Source organism: Sander vitreus, chromosome 5 (genome assembly GCF_031162955.1).
Source record: "Sander vitreus isolate 19-12246 chromosome 5, sanVit1, whole genome shotgun sequence".
Taxonomy (NCBI): Eukaryota; Metazoa; Chordata; class Actinopteri; order Perciformes; family Percidae; genus Sander; species Sander vitreus.
The window spans coordinates 12879270-12899931 of record NC_135859.1 but is presented as its reverse complement, the minus strand read 5'-3'; the positions used below and the strand labels follow the sequence as shown (position 1 = coordinate 12899931).

The following is a 20662-nucleotide window of genomic DNA, read 5'->3' as shown; positions in this document are numbered from 1 at the left end:
TCAAAATTGCTGATTATATAGTCCTATCCAAGATAAATCTACAAATATCTTGCTACAGTTAACGGGCATGTATACATTTTCAGGACAGATGGGCAATAGTTTTAGTTTGGGAATCAAATCAGGCACAGCCTAAATCAATCTAATTTTTGAATTTGACAAAGAAGGCCCTAACCAGGTAACATCGATGATTTAGTTATTTTAATAAAAGTTATTGTATTATTATAAGTCTTATTTTGAAGTGCGTCACAGGAAGCAGCGAGTATTTCCGCTAACTTGTTTTAGATTCCAGTCGAGTTTACAAGGAGAGAAATAGCTGCTCCACACGGTGAGGATAAGACTTTATTGAAACATGACTCAAAAGAAAAAAACATTCACACTCACACTTTGTGTTTTAACTCACAGGTTGAACAACTGAAACATCAGCGGGAGACATTTTGGGTCCGAGTGTTAGCTAACGACTGTGACTGAGGATCATCAGCTGGGACAGGAATATGGCTCGGCCGAGGAAGAAAACCACTCCGGGGTATTTAGCATGAGGCTCCGCGGGGGGAAACGGCTGGAAGACAACAGTAAAAACTACAATAATAGTAATATTAAGAAGAAACAAAGGAGGAGAAGGGCTATCTGTGTGAAACGTGCCCGGTGACATTTAAAAGAAGAAGAAGAAGATGGGAGGGATGGTGGAGCTGCTGGAGGTCTGCTGCCTGCTGCTGCTGTGGCTCAGCGGAAACTCACACTGCAGAGGTGAGTGAGGGTGAGGGTAAATACACTGAGGGTGGGGATGAGTACAGTGAGGGTAAATACACGAGGGTCAATCATTGCTCTGTCCATTAATATTAACAGTCTATGGGATAAATACTCTGAAGGTGAGGAAGGTGTGGGTGAATACAGTGAGGGTAAATACACTGAGGGTGAGGATGAGTACAGGGAGGGTGAGACGGGTGGACAGTGAGGGTGAGGAGGGTGACTGGGTGAGGGTAAAAACTGAGGGTGGGGATGAGTACACTGAGGGTGAGGAGGGTGGAAAGGATGGAAAGGACAGAGGTGTGTGTGTGATGAAGGAGGAGTTAGTTGAGCTAGGTGAGTGTATATATGTGAGTGACATTTATTCCAATTATTATTATTAATTTATTTGTAAAATAGGTTTACATTTGTTCTGGTTTGTTTAAGGATAAGAAAAACGTGCGTGCGTGCATTTAAATCGTGTGTGTGTGTGTGTGTGTGTGTGTTTGTACACTGTACTATATTGTACTCCATTGGACTCTGACTGTTCTACTCTGTAGTGTACGGTACTGTGCTGTACTACATTACACTGTACTACTTGAATATTATAAAGTGTTATATTTGCAAGAAGAAACACTGAAATTCCCTGAGATTATAGTCACACAAAGTAGTTCCTGATGCACAAAAGCACACCCATCCAAATCAGTGTGTTGTTTTTGTCTAAATAGGCCCAATCTCCAGGGGCCGCTGGTATTAAAGATGTGCAGCTTTCCAACTAAAAGATGGTGTACGCTTTAAATGTGATGCTTTCCAACTAAAAGATGGTGTACGCTTTAAATGTGATAAGTATGTACGCACAGAAGTTTTCACATGTATATTCTGCGCACGTTTCCTTTTATACATCACAATCAAAGCCTTGCCTTCTCCCATCTCCCTGGGTCGGGTTCATTTCCTACTACAACTTGTTCACTTACACATCATCCATGGGATCAATTACGCATCACACGTGAGTTTGCCCAACCGGCACTGCAATTCTTACAGGGGAGATGGATTCGTGGGATCTGTACAGACATTCAGAGACAATTGCATTTTTCCGTGCCAATCTTGTTGTTGCACAGTAAGTAAGATATTTCGTCTGTGGAAAATAATCCGGAGTGCGCACAATATACAGTAGCTATATACAAAGGGTGACTGAATTTTAGTTTTAGCTTGACAGAAGTTATAAGGTAGACTACAAATTATAATGAATAGCATTTCCCTTTTGGGTTTTGGCCTTTTGATGTGAAACATTATCCACATAAATGATCAAACCTTTATGGTGTATCAGCAGATTTTTTTCATAGACAACATCATAGACGTATGACAGTAACTGGAGTGGAAACTTTATTTTGTAACATTTGGTGAGTTTTGCCATGTCACAGAGCCAGACAAGACTTTGTGGACGGCCCGCACGAATAATGTTTTCACTGAATAGTGCCTCTCCGGCTACGTAATTAATTAATTTTTTTACCTACAATGGTCCTAACACGCCTTTTTGTATGTCTCTGTTATTCTGTCTTTCATATAAATAGGGGTGGACAAAATATTAGGAACCCCTCTCAGTATAACTTAATACAGTTCAACTGCAGCACAAACTACGACATCCAAAATGGTCCTAATGTTGAATCAACACTAACTGAACATCTTAACCTTATGAAGGAGGATTTAGTTGAGCTAGGTGAGTGTATATTATGTGAGTGACATTTATTCCAGTTGGGTTCATTTATTTGTAAAATAGGTTTACGTTTGTTTAAGGATAAGAAAAACATGCGTGCGTGCGTGCGTTTAAATTGTGTGTGTGTGAGCTGGTGGTGAAATAGTCAGTGGCAAATACGCAGTGCGAGAGAACGGGATAGCAGCGGCGTATATGTAATATATTTAAATGTGCAAGTGTGTGCATGATGCATGAATTGTGAATATTGTGTGTGTTATTATGGTGGTCGGATGCAGTCCGGTATGTTCGCTTTTTTTTTTGTAGAACTACAGATGCCTGTGTGAAGCACTCCAGGTGTGTGTTTGCATGGTACTTCCATGTGTGGTGGACATACAGTGTGTGCACAAAGAGAAAAAAAATATGTGTGTGTCTGTGTGAAAAAAGTGTGTGTGTGTGTTCTGGCGTCACGTTCAGGCAGGTTGAGCGTTAAGCAGCTTAGCGTTGCTGGCCGCCAGGCTCTCAGCCGAGTCCTTCAGCAGCTCCGACTCTTACAGGAAGTAAACCTTGTTTTACACTTCAGTCTGACTGTGTGTGTGTGTGTGTGTGTGTGTGTGTGTGTGTGTGTGTGTGTGTGGATTCACTGACAGAAACATCCAGAGAGTCTGAATGAGTCTGAGTGATTGCACACACACACTCACTCTGTTAGAGCAGCACTCCCTGTTTCCCTGAATGATGACTCACTCTGTTTTCTCTCTCCAGACTGAACATGAACAAATCTGCAGCTCTGAGGCACACAATCTGCTTTCACACTTAAAGCTTCGACCAGAACTGTTCTCTGTTAAAGGATTGTCCAGAGTTATTCTATATTTTTTACTTTTACTTATTGTCAACAAATCTCATGACAATGTGGTAGACCTCATTGGAAATTTGTCTTTGGCTTATCCCAAGTACAGCTAGGTACGTACAATATACATAACACGGCACACCATTAAAAAAAAACATACAAATATACAATAGTACAAATGTGCAGGAAGCAGCAAATAAGTATATAAATAATAAAAGAGAGCACATTTTATAAAATGATGCAGTCACTCTGTGTCCGGTGCTGGCCTTTAGGACCCTAAATCGTCAGCCAGACAGGAGCAGTTCTCCTGAGCTTATACATTTATATCAATTGAGCAAATGTGTTATAAATCCAGCCGCACACCTTTCCTTTACAGAAGTGCACTTTTGCTGAGTTACTGACTGGAATATGTTGAATATAGTTTATCATTTTCAAGAAAGTTAACCAAATGTTTGGACTGAAGATAAAATCTTCCCAGGAGCTCAGTTTTTACATTCTCTTTTTTAAGAGCTAAACCGCAATGATGTTTTGAGGGCTCCGTTGGTTTTGATAACAAACAACCTTAAAGTTAAAGATGTCAGATGTTGGTTTCAGTTGTCTTCTGATTGGCTGGTCGTTAGGTGTCGGTTCAGTCAGTGTATGTGTGAAAGTCAGGTCAAGTTTCTGTGGTTCAGAATAAATTAACCCACTCGGCTGATTCACATCCAGATCTCTGTTTCAGGATGGAAAGTGGAAAAAAGATTGTTATACTTTCTGTTTCTGTAGATTGTCTTTGGCTACGTTCCGACTGCCGGCAAATCCAATTTATTTCTCAAATCAGATCTTTAAGAAAGGCTGTCTGCACTGTCAGATCAGATATGTGTGTCCATTCATCACCAACCTATCTGCATGGGTTGCTGTTGTAAAAACGTAGGCATCAGTAACATGCTATTATGAATCCCAACTGCTTTTCTTTGTAGCATTCAAGCGCTAGGATTAGAAAGGGTGTCCTAGTTTTGCAAGTTTTCTGTAAGATTTCTTTAGACTTACTTTTAGATTTCTCTAAACTGTTTTCCAGATTCATCTTGCTTTTCTTAGAGACTCTGTTTTTTCTTTAAAGTTCTTTCAAAATTTTATCATGATTTTCTTATGCATTTTCTTTTTTTTCCCTTCTTTTTAAGCTCTTTCTCGATTTCCTTTAAGATTTCGGAAACCTTTCTTAAAGTTTTATGTAGATTTTCTCCCTGATTTCCATTTCGGTTCTTTTTAAGATTTATTTAGATTTCTCCTGATTTTTTTTTTTTTTTTTTAAGTTTTCACTTTTGTATTTATACAGATTTAGTTAAAGGTCCAATATGTAATATATTTACTGTAATAAATCTAAAAATGACCCCAATGCATCATCCTATTTTAAGGAAACAATGAGCCAGTATTTTCTCCTTTTGAAATTTCCGTTCCGTGACGGAATTTCTGTCTGTGTTTTGGCCTGTGTGTTGTTATCAACTGCCCAGTTTGAAAGCCAGGCCGGGTTGCCAGATATACCTGTAAAAAACATAAACCCAGCGTGCTACAGCTGTAACGTTAGTACAGCCATGAAAGCAGCAAACAAACGAACAGGATCAACGGAGATAGATTCTACCAGACGTAAAAAATCTGCATGTTTCTAACCAGAGACGTAACTAACCCTGGGTAAATATCGGAGATGTATTTGAAAGATGGACACAGCTTAGAGCCCAAAAGGACGCCGAGTTGGCTAATTTCCTCCTGAACGGGTGTTTTTGACTAGCTCTTGTCTGGTTTGTTGGTAGAAAAGAAAGTCCACAGATGAAGCGAGAGTTAATTAGATTAGATTAGATTAGACGGATCTCTGATCACCAGGGGTTAACTGGGTGTCAGACCAGCAGAGAGCAGGATCAGGATACAATTGTACAACAAATACATTCATATAACAATCAAACAAAGTGAGCAGTATTTCTTTTTCATTTACACACTGATGCAGAAAATAATCAGATTATCTTCTAATCTGTAAAAACGTTAGAATAAATATACAGGAACGTCTCATAAAATGCAAATATAACCTGTTGATTATAATATCAAACCAAACGATCTGACTTTGGGCATTAACATTAGTTCGGACTAGTGTTCAGTGTCTCTGACTGCAGGTTTCGTTGCTGGTGTGTGAGTTTGAGATCAGTGGTGTGAAGCCTCAGAATGACCCAAAGTGACCTCTGTAGGAAGAACTGAGAGAAAAAGTAGGAAGGAGCCGTTGGAAGGAAACAGGATGTGATTCAGTGGGTGGAGTCTGTCAGTAACAGAACGGTTTGTAGGTGAGCTACGTGCTGGAACTTTTTCTTGGTCTTAACCTCACACTCAGACAGAAAATGTTGAACTATTCCTTGAAATATGATTTCAATGTGAAATAACTGGCATCAGCTGTTAGATAAATATCTATTCAGGCCGCAAAATACGTGTACATGCACTGGTGCGTGTAACTTTTAAAATGGCATGCAGCAACTCATTTTCTTAAACTGTACAATAACTTCAAATGTTACATGGTCATAGTCAGGGTCATCCTGAACAGGATTACATTTAACATTACTGCAAACCTCGGAATGAAAAGATTTAATGTGGACATTTACAATATCATTTGAGCTGACTTTCCCTGTAAAGTAATTGTGCAGTGAAACTACTTCAAATTGTACATGGTCATAGGAACATTTTGTGCAAGAATCCATTGCGCTTTGTGACAGATGGACGGACGGACGGACGGACAAACAGACAGACATCCGTTACTGAGAGCAGATTAGATTTCTCTTCTTAAAAAAAACTTAAAAACAAGTTTTCTTTTGAATTTGTTTTTACATTTTCTTAATGTTAGTTTTCTTAAAGATATCAGTTGATTTGCTTTAGGATTTTGCCACCATTTCTTTAGATTTCCATAAAGTTTACTCTTTGGATTTCTCTACAGACTGTAGACAGACAGACAGACAGACAGACAGACAGGTGTTACTGAGAGCTAAATGATCATCACATACAGAAATACTTCTACATAAAGGGCCACACAGAAACGCGCATATACCCAATCACAAAGGGTTTATTCACCCCATGAAATGAGACAAACTAACACAGCTAAGCCGGCAGTGATGCGTACACAAAGACTTTATGTAACCGAGAGAAGAAGAAGAACAGGGAGAGGGGGCATCTGTCTTGTTACTTCATGTTTTATTTTTCTCACAAAAGTATAAACACACATTTTATTTTAATCCACTAACTCTTGCTGTGTCAAACTCAACATCAGCAGTAAGCGTGTTTCCATCCATCCGTTTTCACGCAAATATAACTGAAGTATAATGGCCTGAGCTATTTTGACTGACCAGCACTAGCATGTTAGCATTTAGCGCCACAGCTACAGTATCTCACAGTACCTCTGTCCCACGGCAACAAGTCACCTCTCAAGATTTCAGAACAAGACTTCTCCATCTTTCCATAATATAGTCACTTATAATATACACTTATGATAATAATCTGAGACTGACAAACATTGGCAAAAACAGCACTTTAGTGGATTGACGGCGATAATTGCCCTGAATGATTACATTGCAGCCAATTTCGCGGCTGCTGGCTGCAGGGCTCTCGCTCAATTTTTTTATATATACACACACACACACACACACACATGCACACACACTCTACCGGTCAAAAGTTTGGGGTCACTTTGAAATTTCCATTCTACTCCATTATAGACAGAATACCAGCTGAGATCAGTTGCGTTGTTTTTTTTTAACCAGGGCAGCAGTTTTCAGATTACATTATGTCCTTACATAATTGCAAAAGGGTTCTCCAATGTTTTCTCAGTTAGTTCTTTAAAATTATATCGGATTAGTAAACAGAATGTGCCTTTGGAACATTGGATGAATGGTTGCTGATAATGGGCAAGGTAGATATTGCATTAAAGACCAGCCACCCACTCAGGTCAGCTGGTATTCTGTCTATAATGGAGTGGAATGGAAATGTGACCCCAAACTTTTGACCGGTAGTGTGTATATGTGTGTGTGTTGAAATGTATCCAGTATATATATATATATATATATAAGTAAGCCTTCTGATTGGTGGAGGGGTGTCTGACCTTATCGAGAGGTGACAAACTTCCTCAGGATGTGTGATTTTTTTCAGTAAGATTATTCATGTCTTGCGTCACTTTACTGCATTAGATTTGTCTGACAACTGTCTGTTTTGTGCTCAGTCAGATTAGTTTCAATGTTTCTCAGCTGTGTCAACGGTCTGTTTCCTTCTGCAGACTCTCAGCAGACAGAACACCTCTCCTCCTATCAGATGACTGTCCCTCGACCAATAGGAGGCAGGCTGAGGCGGGACGTGGACGGGAGACTCCCCAATCAGGTACTGAGCTTTTAGTACTCTAGTTAAAGTGTGTTGTTCTGGTTTGTGTTATCCTCTCTGTGGTTGCTGTGTGACCTTTAACCTTTAGGAAACAAACTCCGCAGAGAATCAGCTGACCAGTCAGGTCCACTTCCTGTCTGTGTGACCTCACCTCATCATCGCTGTGCCAGCAGCTCCTTATCTCTTTATTTTAAAGCTAGTTTTCTACAAAAGGCAAAACAAACGGCTTCACAGTTTGCGAATATCCAGCTATCCCCTCTCTGTCCTCAGCCCCTCACATCATACGGTTACGATTTTCCACCATTGAATCTGCAGTACGTTGAGCACTCAGGACCACCGTGCAATTGTAAACATATACAAATACACATCTTCAACAATAAATATCTAACATAAATACATTCTCACTAACAGCAGCATATCAGGCTGCAGACAGAAAGTGAGCTTAACGGCGCTGACACACCAACCCGATAACCGGCTGTCGGACAGTCTGGCGAGGTCAGTGACTCGAGTCTGTTCGGTGTGTTGGCCGACCTGATTTGCTGGGTCGGAGGGCGGGCAGTTGGACTCAATGACCAATCTGATTGGTGGAGTGCTAACCCGGAAATGAAGAGCGGGATGACCATGACTAAGCCTCTCAAAATCTGACGAAAATCTTTTAAACTGACCTTTGTTGATCTGAAATGAAGACAGATTCAGCAACTGCATGGCCTGTTTCTCGCTTAAAATGTTTTCATAAACACGTTTCGGTGAACTATCTTCGTAAAATATGAGATCGTATTCCGAACAAAGCCGCCATTATGCCCGGTTGAAAAATCCGGGAGCACACCCAGCTGCCTGTTTTCATCTTTTGGGCGACAATACAGATTAGCGCCACCTGGTGTTATGGAGACGTATTACGTCTCGCGCACGCACAGAACGTACGCTAAGTTGGCGTCGCTTCGGTGTGTTCTGACTTTTTGGATCTCGGGGAGCCGACTGATCAGACCGACTGCCTTTTCTGCCAACAGTCGGCTGTCGGGTTGGTGTGTCAGTGGCTTAATGCACGGTGGGTGGGTGCGCAGCTGAAAGTGTCCTCAATAGAGCTGCAGCAGTGAAGAATGGTTCCACGTAAGAAGAACATGAGACTAATAAGAAATGATTCGGCTGATAAGGTGGAACTGCACTTTCTCTACTAACTAACAGTTCAGTATGAACACAGTTTATGTCGCAGGACCACCTTAAAACACACACACACACACACACACACACACACGCGCACGCACGCACACACACTAACACACTGGTGAAATAGGAGCATGATCGGAGAAAGTGACGCTGTGTGAAAGTATGATGTTAGGGTGTGTGTGTGTGTGTGTGTGTTCAGCCTGCAGCCATTCTCTCCTGCTGTCTGATGTGTTTTTATTCTCTGCAAGAGTCCAGAATCTAAAAACACTTAATCTTTTCATCTGTAACTCATTATTTAGCATTTATTAACAGTGATAAACACTTAATAAACAGTTTATCATACTCTATAATGTAGTTAGAAACACAACATGTAAAGGAGCCGTTTTAAAGACATTTAAGTAAATCCTCTTCTTCTCTTACTCTCTGAGGCCACATCCACTATACTATGTTTTTGTTTCAAAACTTTTGCTACGTTTATGCCTGGCGTCCACACCACTCCAGCGTTTCCGAGCTCTTTTACGGAGACATTTGGAAACACTGCTGACCCAGTTTTAAATCCTTTGTAGTCTGGACGGGCAGAAACAGACCTTTGGAAACGATGACACAGACAGCCACGGTGTCTTCCTGATTGTCTTATCGAGCCCGACTTGCCCTTCTGGGATTTGTCATGCCCATATCACATGACAAGAAAACAAACAACATCAGTCTTGACTACCGGTGGTTAATGGCTAATATTTGAGCGATTTGCGGCAATTCGCGTGTCCAGGGTTGTTACAGGTGTTGTGCATCTCTGCTGAAATTTGCATCCACAAGGGAAACTAATGATTTTTAAGGTAAAGTACTGTTTAAAATTGATATAATCTTCTTTGTCATTTTTTATCAATGATGATAAGAACTTTTAGTCACCAATGTTTTATTAGATTCAGTAGAAGTAGCATTTCCTTGCTGTCAGGGATGCAAAACTCGGCACAATACCCAGTGTACGTGAATGGTCTTCGGTATGCGTTAAAGACATGTTAGTATGGACGGAGACTGGTTCTGAAAGGGGGCTAATAGATTGTTTAAGTTTTAAAACGCTGTTTTAAAATGAAAACGTAGTAGTGTAGATGTAGCCTGAGAGTCAGATGTTCAGATTGATACCACTCTCATGAAGCTACAGCCAGCAGCTGGTTAGCTTAGCATAAAGACAGTAAACAACACAAAACACCCTTTTTTCTCTTAATTACAATAATTATGTAATAATAATGTAATAAACAATTTATTAAGTGTTGATGCTGCTTATAAATGGTAAACATGAAGGCTAAAATGTAGTCCTGTACAGTTTGAGGACCTGACAGTGATGAAAATAAACATTATACAGTACAATTTACTCCACAACAACACAACATTTTATGTGTGTCAGTACATTGGTATCTGTAACAATAATCCACCCACTGATCTGCCTGCAGGACACATCGCTCTGTAGGAGAAGATAAACTGCGAGTGCTATTAAAAGCTTACATGGATATCAAAATGTTATATGAATGTTGTTCAATTAGACTCTTTTTAGTCATTGTGGACATTTTTAAATAGAATGCTCTGTCGTAAAAATAATGTAGGTACTCAACAAAAAAAATGTAGCGTCTTCAAAGCAGGTAGTGTAATAATAATAATAAATCATTGAAATCCTGATATTCAAATCAGTTGCAAGATGTAAAAATATCATGCTGTTATCTAAATTAAAAGGTTTATCCTCTGTATGGTGGCCTGTATAGGACATCTCAGCTTGTCAGGCACATCTGTCACACTGGCGCTCAACTTTGGTCAGACTTTAAGCTGGACTATAAAGTCAATGCTAACATTAGCAAGTTAAAGGGATAGTTTGAATCTTCTGAAGTAGGGTTGTATGAGGTATTATCCATAGTCAGCGCATTCCCTACAGTAGATGGCAGTCGGCATGCCCCCACTTTGGAGAAGCAGGCAGGAATACCGAGTCCGACAGGGCGCAATGTACTGCTGTGGACGGGGGCAGCAGCTAAACGTAAAAAAACAAACATTAATTGTACCTCGCAGAGCACGGGAGTTGCTGGTGTACCGCTTCCTTGATCAGTTAGTTAGTTCTTCTTATTTTGTGACTTTGGTAATTCAGTATTAACTCTTTAAAACACCCAGTCAAAGATAAGATATGTTATTAGAATTGTTGTTAGAATATTTCATTAAAATGTTTTAATGCTGTTGTCCGTTATAATGAAAATTGTGTCTTGTCTTAATGGGATTTTGTGCAGAACGTTTTATGATATAAGAAAACAGTTACCTGTAAAAACTGAATAATATGGGGTGTTGTAATAACAATAAATATGTCATAATAACATAAAAAGATATTCATGTTTTAAAAGTGAAAAGGATCTAGTTAAAAGTAGAACATTCTCATTATGATGAGAAGCTGAGTAAATCTTTGTTGTCATGGTGAGTGTTGGATTAATCAGAGCAGGTGTGTGTGGTCCTCTGTTGACCTTTGCCCCCCACTGTGTTCAGAGCACAGAGGAGCTGCTTTTGGCAGCTGGGTGATGTAGTCCACTGCTGACTTCCTGTCCTAATTCACCTTAAACACACCCACACACACACACACAGACACACACACACACACACACAGACACACACAGACACAGACAGCTGCTGCAGCTACCAGCAGGTATGTGATTACTGCAGGGGTGAAAACACACACACACACACACACACACACACACACACACACAGAGAGGATATCTGCCAGGTGAGTCAGAGGCTCATATGACCTTGGAGTTTAATTTAGTTTTTGGGAGTTTTTTTTCCAGCTTTTCTGAAGCTTCCTGTTCACACAACAAACCCTGATCTTCCCTGTATCAGAACCATGATCAGATCGAATCATATATCGATAGTTGTTTTTTTCTTACGCCGATATTAAGTTAAGTTAAACTAACTCACTATGAGAAAGAAGATGTTATAGAATAAAATAATCTTTAGAATCTGCGCCCTACTGTTTCTGGTGGAGCGCCATGTCTGCCCACTGAGCCCCGTAAATCAGCCCGAGTGACTTTTAAATCCGTCCCGCATCTTCCACATGCCTGCTCACCAAAATCGTTGCTCTGCGCTCCCTGCGTAGTTAATGTCATGGATAAGATTTGGATTGTGATATTATAGATATATAATAATGTTACGTGTACATGATGCTGTGATATTGTCACACAAACACACAGACTTTTAAAATGTTCACTCTATTATAAATGTTTAGTCAGTAACTTTAACTTTATCACTTGCAGAAAGCTTAAAGATTTGATTATTTGAGTAAATGACACTAAACATTATTACCTATTTTTTATCCTGATTTTTAAATTAATTTCCAACTTCAATACAGTCACCAGTGATAGCTATGTGTGTGTGTGTGTGTGTGTGTGTGTGTGTGTGTGTGTGTGTGTGCGTGTGTGATGGCCGCACCTGCTGCCACACAATTGATTTAAATCATGTTTTACCACCTCTGCTTCTTTCACTCACTTTGTGAGAGTCCATTGACCACACATTTCTTTTCAAAGTTTATAAACCATTTGATTTCTGTGTGGTTTTAAATAAGAGTGTGTGTGTGGGGGGGGGGTAAGTTGGATCTGGTGCTCAGTATTACTGTTAAAGCTCATTTAACTGTGTTCATTAATGAAGGCCAGTATTTGTGTATCGTACATTTATATTAAACTGAGTCCTTTCTGTTTGTCTTCAGGTCTCTTATGTCATCAGTGTGGATGGAAAAGATCATGTTGTTCATCTGGAGAGAAATGAGTAAGTTATGTGATATGATATTATGATCCAGAGTACTGTAGGCCTGCTGTTCTATGTGTACACACTGACTCCTGATCTGTAAACTGTTGCAGGTTCATGTAACCTCACTGTTACCGCAACATACTTTACTGATCAGCAGCGAGTTCATTCTTCACCTTAGAATAAGTAGTAAAAACAAAATAGTCTGAAAAGGATAGTTCAGATGTTTTGAAGTGGGTAGGATGAGGTACTTACTCATAGTCTCATAGTGCATTAGCTACAGTAGATGGCGGTCGGCACGCCCCCAGTTTGGAGATGCAGAATCCGACATGGAAGCTAAGCATTGTACTGCTGTGGACAGGGGCAGCAGCTAAATGAATTTTAAACACCTAAAAAAATCAATGTCAGTTTAAGTGTACGCTATATAGACTATTTTCACTGCTTTACCTTGCTGTCAAACAGCGCTTTACAACGGGAAACTCAAGCCGTTATCTATGCTCTCTTCAAAGCCACCAGACTCCTTTGACAAAAACAGTCATTTTACCTCACACAACACGAGAGTTGCTGGTCTACTGCTGCCTCAGTCGTTAACGCCTGTCTGACAGCAAGGTAAAGCAGTGAAAATATTCTAAATATAACGTATACTTAAACTGATATTGATTTTTTTTTTTTTAGGTGTCTAAAATACGTTTAGCTGCTGACACCGTCCACAGCAGTACATTGCTTAGCTTCCGGGTCGGTACTCCTGTCTGCTTCAGATCTTTTGAAGTGGGGTTGTATGAGGTATTTATCCAGCTCGCCGACTGTGTTTCCATCAACAGTGCTGACACTCAGCTCTCCTCTCTCTCACTGTCTCTCCGTTGTGAACAAACTGATAAACCTCAATGTCTAAATTGGAAAGCTACATGAAAACAGGCTGCTGATGTTCATCTGAAGGACGAGTCTGCAGAAACATGGCAACTTAAGAGGATCATCAGTTGTTTGTTACTGCTTTAAATAACCGATACAGTACATGCTATTTGCTTTTGTGTCAGTTTGGCTTCTCCAAACTGGGGGCGTGCTGACCGCCATCTACTGTAGATTATACACTGACTGTGGATAATACCTCATACAACCCCACTTCCTATATACAACTATCCCTTTAACTCCTCTTGCTAGTTTTACTAAAACTTTCAACTGCATGTCACATTGATAAAGACATGAAAACCCTGTAAAGATGATTATTTGACAGAAATGTAACCGTATTTCCAAGAAGTACATTTAGTACCTGGTAACTAGTACCTGGAATATAACAGCTATATACATTTTTGTTTTTGTCTTCTGATCCAATTTATTCTGTTTTGTATTCAAATGTCAGACACACAACACACAATCAGAACAAAAATAATACAAACACATTCATTTAAAACACATTCGTTGTTTGTACTTTATATCACTGAATCCCTTCATTAATGCAATTTTAGTGTGCAGTTTGATCCAGGGCACATTATGTTCTAGTCTGATGACATCATATCAGACACAGCTGATTGGCCAGTCATATCCATCAGTTAATGATGTCAGCAGCAAAAAACTAAGTAGAAACACAGCTGATAATCTTTCATTTTTAATGTTCAAGACACTACAGGTTAATCTAAGAGAATCATCAGTTGTTTTCTACTGCTTTAAATAACAGATACATGAATATATACAAATTATAAAATACCAACAATAACTAACATACAGACACGGCATAGAACACAATAAAAAGAAAGACAAGTAGAAAAGAAATAGAACGATTTACATATTTGTCATTTGCTGACTCCATACTGGTATTACATACTTAGTAGTACATACTTTTTTTACTTTTTAAAAGAATTCAGTTTTGATGAATGTAAAATTAGCACATAAATTATTTTAATTAACGATATATTAAGTAAACTATAAATATTAAGTAAAAAATATTAACATTCAGCATAAAAACTCTGATAATCCGTTATATATTTTGTTAAGTTGTGTGCTTACATTAACAACACTTCCTTAATTTTTTGATGTAAATCATTCTGCACAGTCTTTACCTGGAGGAAACAACCTGACACCTTCCTGCATCTGGTGTTGTTATTGTTGTTTACATGTTGGTGGTGATGATGAAGATAATTGATTTTGAATTATCTGTTTAAATCACAGCTACAATCATTTAAAACACATGTTGTTTTCAGACTGCTGCTTCCTGCAGACTTCACTGTTTTCTCCTACAGTCAGAACGGATCACTCATCACATCCAGACCACCTGTACAGGTATCTCACACACACACACACACACACACACACACACACACACACACACACACATACACACACACACACACACACACACACACACACACACAGGCAGGTTGTGTTTGAGGTGAATTAGGAAAAGAAGTCAGCGGTGGACTACATCTATCTATCTATTTACTGAGGATTTGTGGCCTTTCTTGGGTGTTTAACAGTCAAAATGAGGCCACATTGAGGTTTGTCGACGGTAATGTGAGTCACTTTACTGTCGACAACATTTTGAAAAAAATTCTGAGCAGCCAGGAAGTGACGGGACCTTTTTGATGTGACCAATCAAAGCTTCAGATAATAAACTAGAACAGGAAGCTGGGATCAGGAGATAGGGTGAGTCAGTGAAGTCGTACATAAACTGGACTGAAGCAGAACTAACAGAGAAAAAAAGATGGGCAAAAATGCATTTATTTTTATTTCTTATAGATTTTGACTAAAGCTGCATTCAGGTGCACATAGCCCCACCGCAGTAATAATAACAGCCAGACAGTTAAAGATTAAACAGTAAAGAACTTCTCAGTCTTTTTTAATAAAGACGTGAATACAATGTTATCTAAGAACCTAAATGTCATTTTAAGCAGAGTTGGTGCTTTAATATTGCAGACGTTTACGTAACAAACCAATGTTGGAAATCCACACTTGATTATTCCAATAATTGAGATAAAATCGATTTTCAGGCTAAAACATTCAGTAATAATTACAACTTATAATATAAATGCAATAATAAGAAACCAAAATGTCTCCAAACTATAAAGCTCATCCCACTTCTCTAAAAAACTGCTGCACACTGCTCAGTGTGTCTGACGCTGGTTTATTGAAATAAGATTTTTCCCAGAGAGAGAGGCATCCTGGGACTTCTGTGTGTGTGTGTGTGTGTGTGTGTGTGTGTGTGTGTGTGTGTGTGTTTAGTTAAATGCATTGATATTTCCCGTCTGCTGACCTACTGCACTCTTTATCTAGAGGTTCTCCCTCTCTCTCTCTCTCTCTCTCTCTCTCTCTCTCTCTCTCTCTCTCTCTCTCTCTCTCTCTCTCTCTCTCTCTCTCTCTCTCTCTCTCTCTCTCTCTCTCTCTCTCTCTCTGTCTTCAGTGTATGATATTTGATGACACATTAATGATCTACAGCTGCTGGACTGTGACTCTGTAAAGTCTGAGTCAGTCAGTTGCTAATTTAAATCCAAATGACTTTATTGGCATCATATAAAGAGAGTTACAGTCTAACATGCTAGCAGCTCTGTGGGGCTGTACCAAAGACCAGTCATTCCCAAACTGTGGTCTGCGGACCACTAGTGGTCCGTGAGGGTACTGCAGGTGGTCCGTGGAAAAGCAAAATAAAATATAAAATGATAGTTTTTTTTAACCTTCATTTTACCAGTAAATTCCCATAAACAACTTTTTTTTAATTTTTAACCAGGAGTAGGCCTACTGTGTTTTTATTAAATGTGTATAGGGCCAGAGGCAAAGAATGTTGTCATGATCACATCACACGCATAGCATACGGCCTACATTAAAATGATGTACACACTATAAATAGACATTTTTCTAAAATGGGACATTCTGCATAATGAGTACTATGTTGTTGTGCCGTCTTCGGTATTGCTCTATACACTGACAGCCAGCTAAACTCTCTTCTAACATCAAGACTCTAAAGACAGTCGTTCCCACGTCCACAGGTTTAATGACGTTGCAAGGAAAGTGTGAAACTGTAACATACAAAGACAGACTAATCAATTCTATGCTAGCTTTTAACATACAATATAGCCTAATGTTCAGAATGTAATTTCATCAATTTAAATATTTCCTTTCTACCGTTACACCATATAATTCATGACTGTTAAACTGATAATGAGTGTGATTATGCTGTACAAAGACATTTTTACATGTAAACAATATTACGGTCATTCATACTCATTCATACGAGTGTAGCCTGTCCTATGACTTATAGTTGCCTAGCAACCGTGCAACGTTAGTCACAGCACCAATGCCAGCGATCACGGACATTTCTCATATAAACTTAACACAAAATAACACTGACATCAAACTAATGATCTATGAACCTATGCAATTATTTAAAAACAGTGAATGAATACATACCAACGATCCTAATCTAGGCATAAATGTAGGCAAATGTAACTGTAGTTGGCTTGCTACACTACAACCATAAATCACTGAACCGTTTGTTTGTAGCGTTGCGTTCGTTTCCTTCCTAACTACGGCTCACGCGACATAGCGGTTACCAGCTGAGAGTCTTAAAGTGACAGCATCGTAAATAGAGAACTCATTAAGACTAGAGGCAAATTAACTTCTTACTTTTAACAGCTTATTTATAACAAAACAATTGTATTGCTAATTACTTTTTCTTGAGTAATATTTTGAATGCATGACTTTTACTTGTAAGAGAGTATTTTTACACTGTGGTACTGCTACTTTTACTTAAATGAAATATCTCAGTACTTCTTCCACCACTGCTTACGTTTATCTTAAGTACACATTTATGTTGTGTATTTAAGCTGTGCCATACACTATGATATACATTATTTTTAATTAATTTTATAATAATAATTTATTGTGTGATAAGTGCCCGCTCGGGCACTTGGGTAAATAAATAAATTAAATATGTGGTAGCCGTTGTGTCTAGTAAACTTTCTTTAAACTTTTCTTTTAACACGCCTGTACTGATGCGATGACCAGTTATAGTTTTAGTGCTAGTAGATCTATTAAGAGGTGCAGATTAATTCAAGTAGGACTGTGTGTAGACATATTTTATTACGTGTATTATGAGGTGGTCAAATAGTGGTCCACACACACAAAAAGTTTGACAACCCCTGCCATAGACATAGAATATTTACAGTCTATGGGCTGTACTTAGAAATAGCGGTGCTTTGAGCTAAATGCTAACATCAGAATGCTAACATGCTCACAGTGGCAATGCTACCTGATGTTTAGTAGAACACAGCTGATGTCTGCCCCCTGCTGGTGTCTCAGAGACACTGCAGCCTGTATATCACTGTATAATGTCTCTCTCTCTCTCTCTCTCTCTCTCTCTCTCTCTCTCTCTCTCTCTGTTTCAGGACCACTGTCACTATCAGGGCTTCGTTCAGGACATGAAGGGTTCTTCTGTTGCTATGAGCATCTGCAACGGCCTCAGGTAACACACAGACACACACATTATTAGAGGTGTTGAAGTTAATCAAATAATCGATGCATCCAATCGTGGACATGGACGATGCTGCATCGATAATCGGCCGGGCCATAATCGATTATTTCCGTTTACAATTTAATGTATGCCTAGCAACCTTTCTGTTTACATATTCTGTTATGTTTTGCACATTCAGGAAGTGCCATGTGCTCAGTGCTGTAGTTTTATATATCCAATTTATTTAGTATTAGAGCACTGCAGAATGTTTTGTTTTTGAAGCTTGAAAAGCTATGAATTAAATATCCTATATGGCTTTAATAGAAAAATGATTTGACGCATCGTGATGCATCGTGATATCGAATCGCTGACATGATAATCGTAATCAAATCGGGAGATCAGTGAAGAGTCACACCTCTACACATTGATTTTTAAAAAAAAATTTTTTTTACATTAGTTTTTTTATTTGTAGAAATTACTCTACAACATTTGATTGTTTTAACACATGACTTGCACTTTTTATGTATATAAACTTAAACTGTAACTTAAAGACTTAACAAATAAGAATTATTATATAAATATAAATCCTATCAAAGGTTTCCAGAGTCCATTGAGATGTCTTCAAATGTCTTGTTGTGTCCGACCAACAGTCCAAAACCCAAAGACATTCAGTTTATTTTGAAAAAGAGAAAAACATAAATCTACACATTTTAAAAGAACGTAAATGAACAATCACTTATCCAAATCATTTCAGCTCTAGCGTTGTGCCTTTGTTCTTTTGTTCTGTATTTTCTTACACAAAGTGGGAAGAACACCAAAATATCACTGTATGCTGCAGCTGCAGCATTAACATTTCACTTCGTTGGAACTAAAATCCAGAAAAAGCAGACATAGGCAGATAGGCTGTCTACAACTTTTGGCCATATTTTACACCAACAAGTTTATTTACCTCTGATCACAGGGAGAGCTTTGCATCAGGGTTCTATTCGTAATGACTGGCTCGCACAATATCACGCTTTTTTACACAGCTACTCATACAGAGGTTACGCGCTGATAACGCCTGCATCCTGGTCAGTTAACTTTCCCGCTCTTGGGCAGAAGCCAGGTTGCCCCGGTGAGTGTGAGCTAACCATGGAGCTAACTAATTAACTGATTGCACTGATGCCATTCTTGCCATTCGCTCCCCTTTTCCATCCCACCCTCTCTCTCCATTTGTGATCCGCTGATTAGCGGTAACCTTCATATGAGCAGCAATCTCCCCAGGTCCCCAGAAGCTATGCCGGGCTTTGAAGCAAATTTAACATAGTGGCCAAACAGTGGCATTACAACTCCTGGTCCATCAAGTGATGCCCTCTGGCCCAAAAACGCTCTTTCATATAGACGTACATGGTGAAAAAGATGTCTGTAAATCAGTGGATACCTTTTTTTTTTTTTGGGCGTCACAACTCCCGTAAAATGACTCGTTTCACTATCAGAATTTAATCCATTCGGCCCGAAAACTTTTGGAAAGTCTAGAAGAGTCGCACATTTAAATCATTTAATCCCTATTCAAGTTAGCGGAGCACCAAACTGGAAGTAGCCGGCTCGGTCAGCGGAGGTCTTTAATGCGGCAGTTGTGTCGATCATTCGGGTAATTTCTGGCTCCATGATGGATTCTTGCTCCAGTGAGCAACTCTCATAGGAATGAACAGGGCCCCGCCTCGAACGCTGCATCTAGTTCCTTTTATACATCCATGGATCTCCCATGGAAGCCCGACCTGGGTAGTGAGCAGTGCAGAGCAGCAGCAATTAGCTAGACAGCGGGAGCTATTGCCTGTGATCTACACTTAGCAACAGAAAAAAGAAATATCGTAGTAGAAAAGTAGAATGTCATGATTGATCAGAAAGTGTTTAACAAGGCTGGGTAATAAATATATTCTGTATTCAACTTCATTAAGTGTTCACATTATTTCTCTGGTTCATAGATTTTGTTTGATTTCAGCAGAAATTTTACCGTCATACAATGTCGTCTTTAAAGAGAACTGACGCACACACACACACACACACACACACACACACACACACACACACACACACACACACACACACACACTGTACACACTCCCCTCTCTCTCAAGGACAAAGTTAGTTTCCTATTTATATTCTCCTCCCAGATGTGTGTGTGTATGTGTGTGTGTGCGTGTGCGTGTGTGCGGTCCACCCTGCTGTTTCAATCTGTGTGATTTCTCAGTAGTTAATATGGTGGACTTCACACATACACACTCACTCTGGCTTAATTAATTATCATTGTAAAACTTAAACACACACACACAAACACACACAGATACACACACACACACACACACACACACACACACACACACACACACAGGGATAGTTCTTTTGAAGTGGGGTTGTATGAGGTACTTATAGGTATCTATAGTCAGTAGATGGCATTGGCACACCCCCAGTTTGGAGAAGCTGGCAGGAGTAAGCAATGTACTGCTGTGAACGGGGGCAGCAGCTAAACGTATTTTAGACACCTAAAAAAGGACCACCTACAAAAATCAATCACAAAACAAGGGAGTTGTTGGTCTACTGCTGCCTCGATTGGTTAGTTAGTTAGTTTTGATAGTTCCTAACCCTTTAAAACACCAAGTCACACAATAGCACAAAATTA

The 20662-nt window shown here is 39.3% G+C and overlaps 1 protein-coding gene across 4 annotated transcripts in view; it reads left to right on the top strand.

Moving 5' to 3' along the window:
* Positions 1-255: 255 nt before the first annotated feature.
* adam9a (ADAM metallopeptidase domain 9a) overlaps positions 256-20662 on the top strand; it is a 37310-nt gene continuing 16903 nt past the window's right edge. For 2 of the 4 annotated variants that reach the window (XM_078250442.1, XM_078250441.1), the window contains exons 1-6: positions 256-325; positions 403-744; positions 7537-7637; positions 12529-12587; positions 14762-14840; positions 17939-18015. In XM_078250442.1, the coding sequence (XP_078106568.1) occupies positions 669-744; positions 7537-7637; positions 12529-12587; positions 14762-14840; positions 17939-18015 (392 nt within the window). In that variant the 5' untranslated portion in view covers positions 256-325; positions 403-668. Of the gene's footprint in view, positions 326-402; positions 745-5440; positions 5567-7536; positions 7638-12528; positions 12588-13241; positions 13350-14761; positions 14841-17938; positions 18016-20662 lie in introns of those variants that run through there. The other 2 variants (XM_078250443.1, XM_078250444.1) reach the window with 2 other exon arrangements.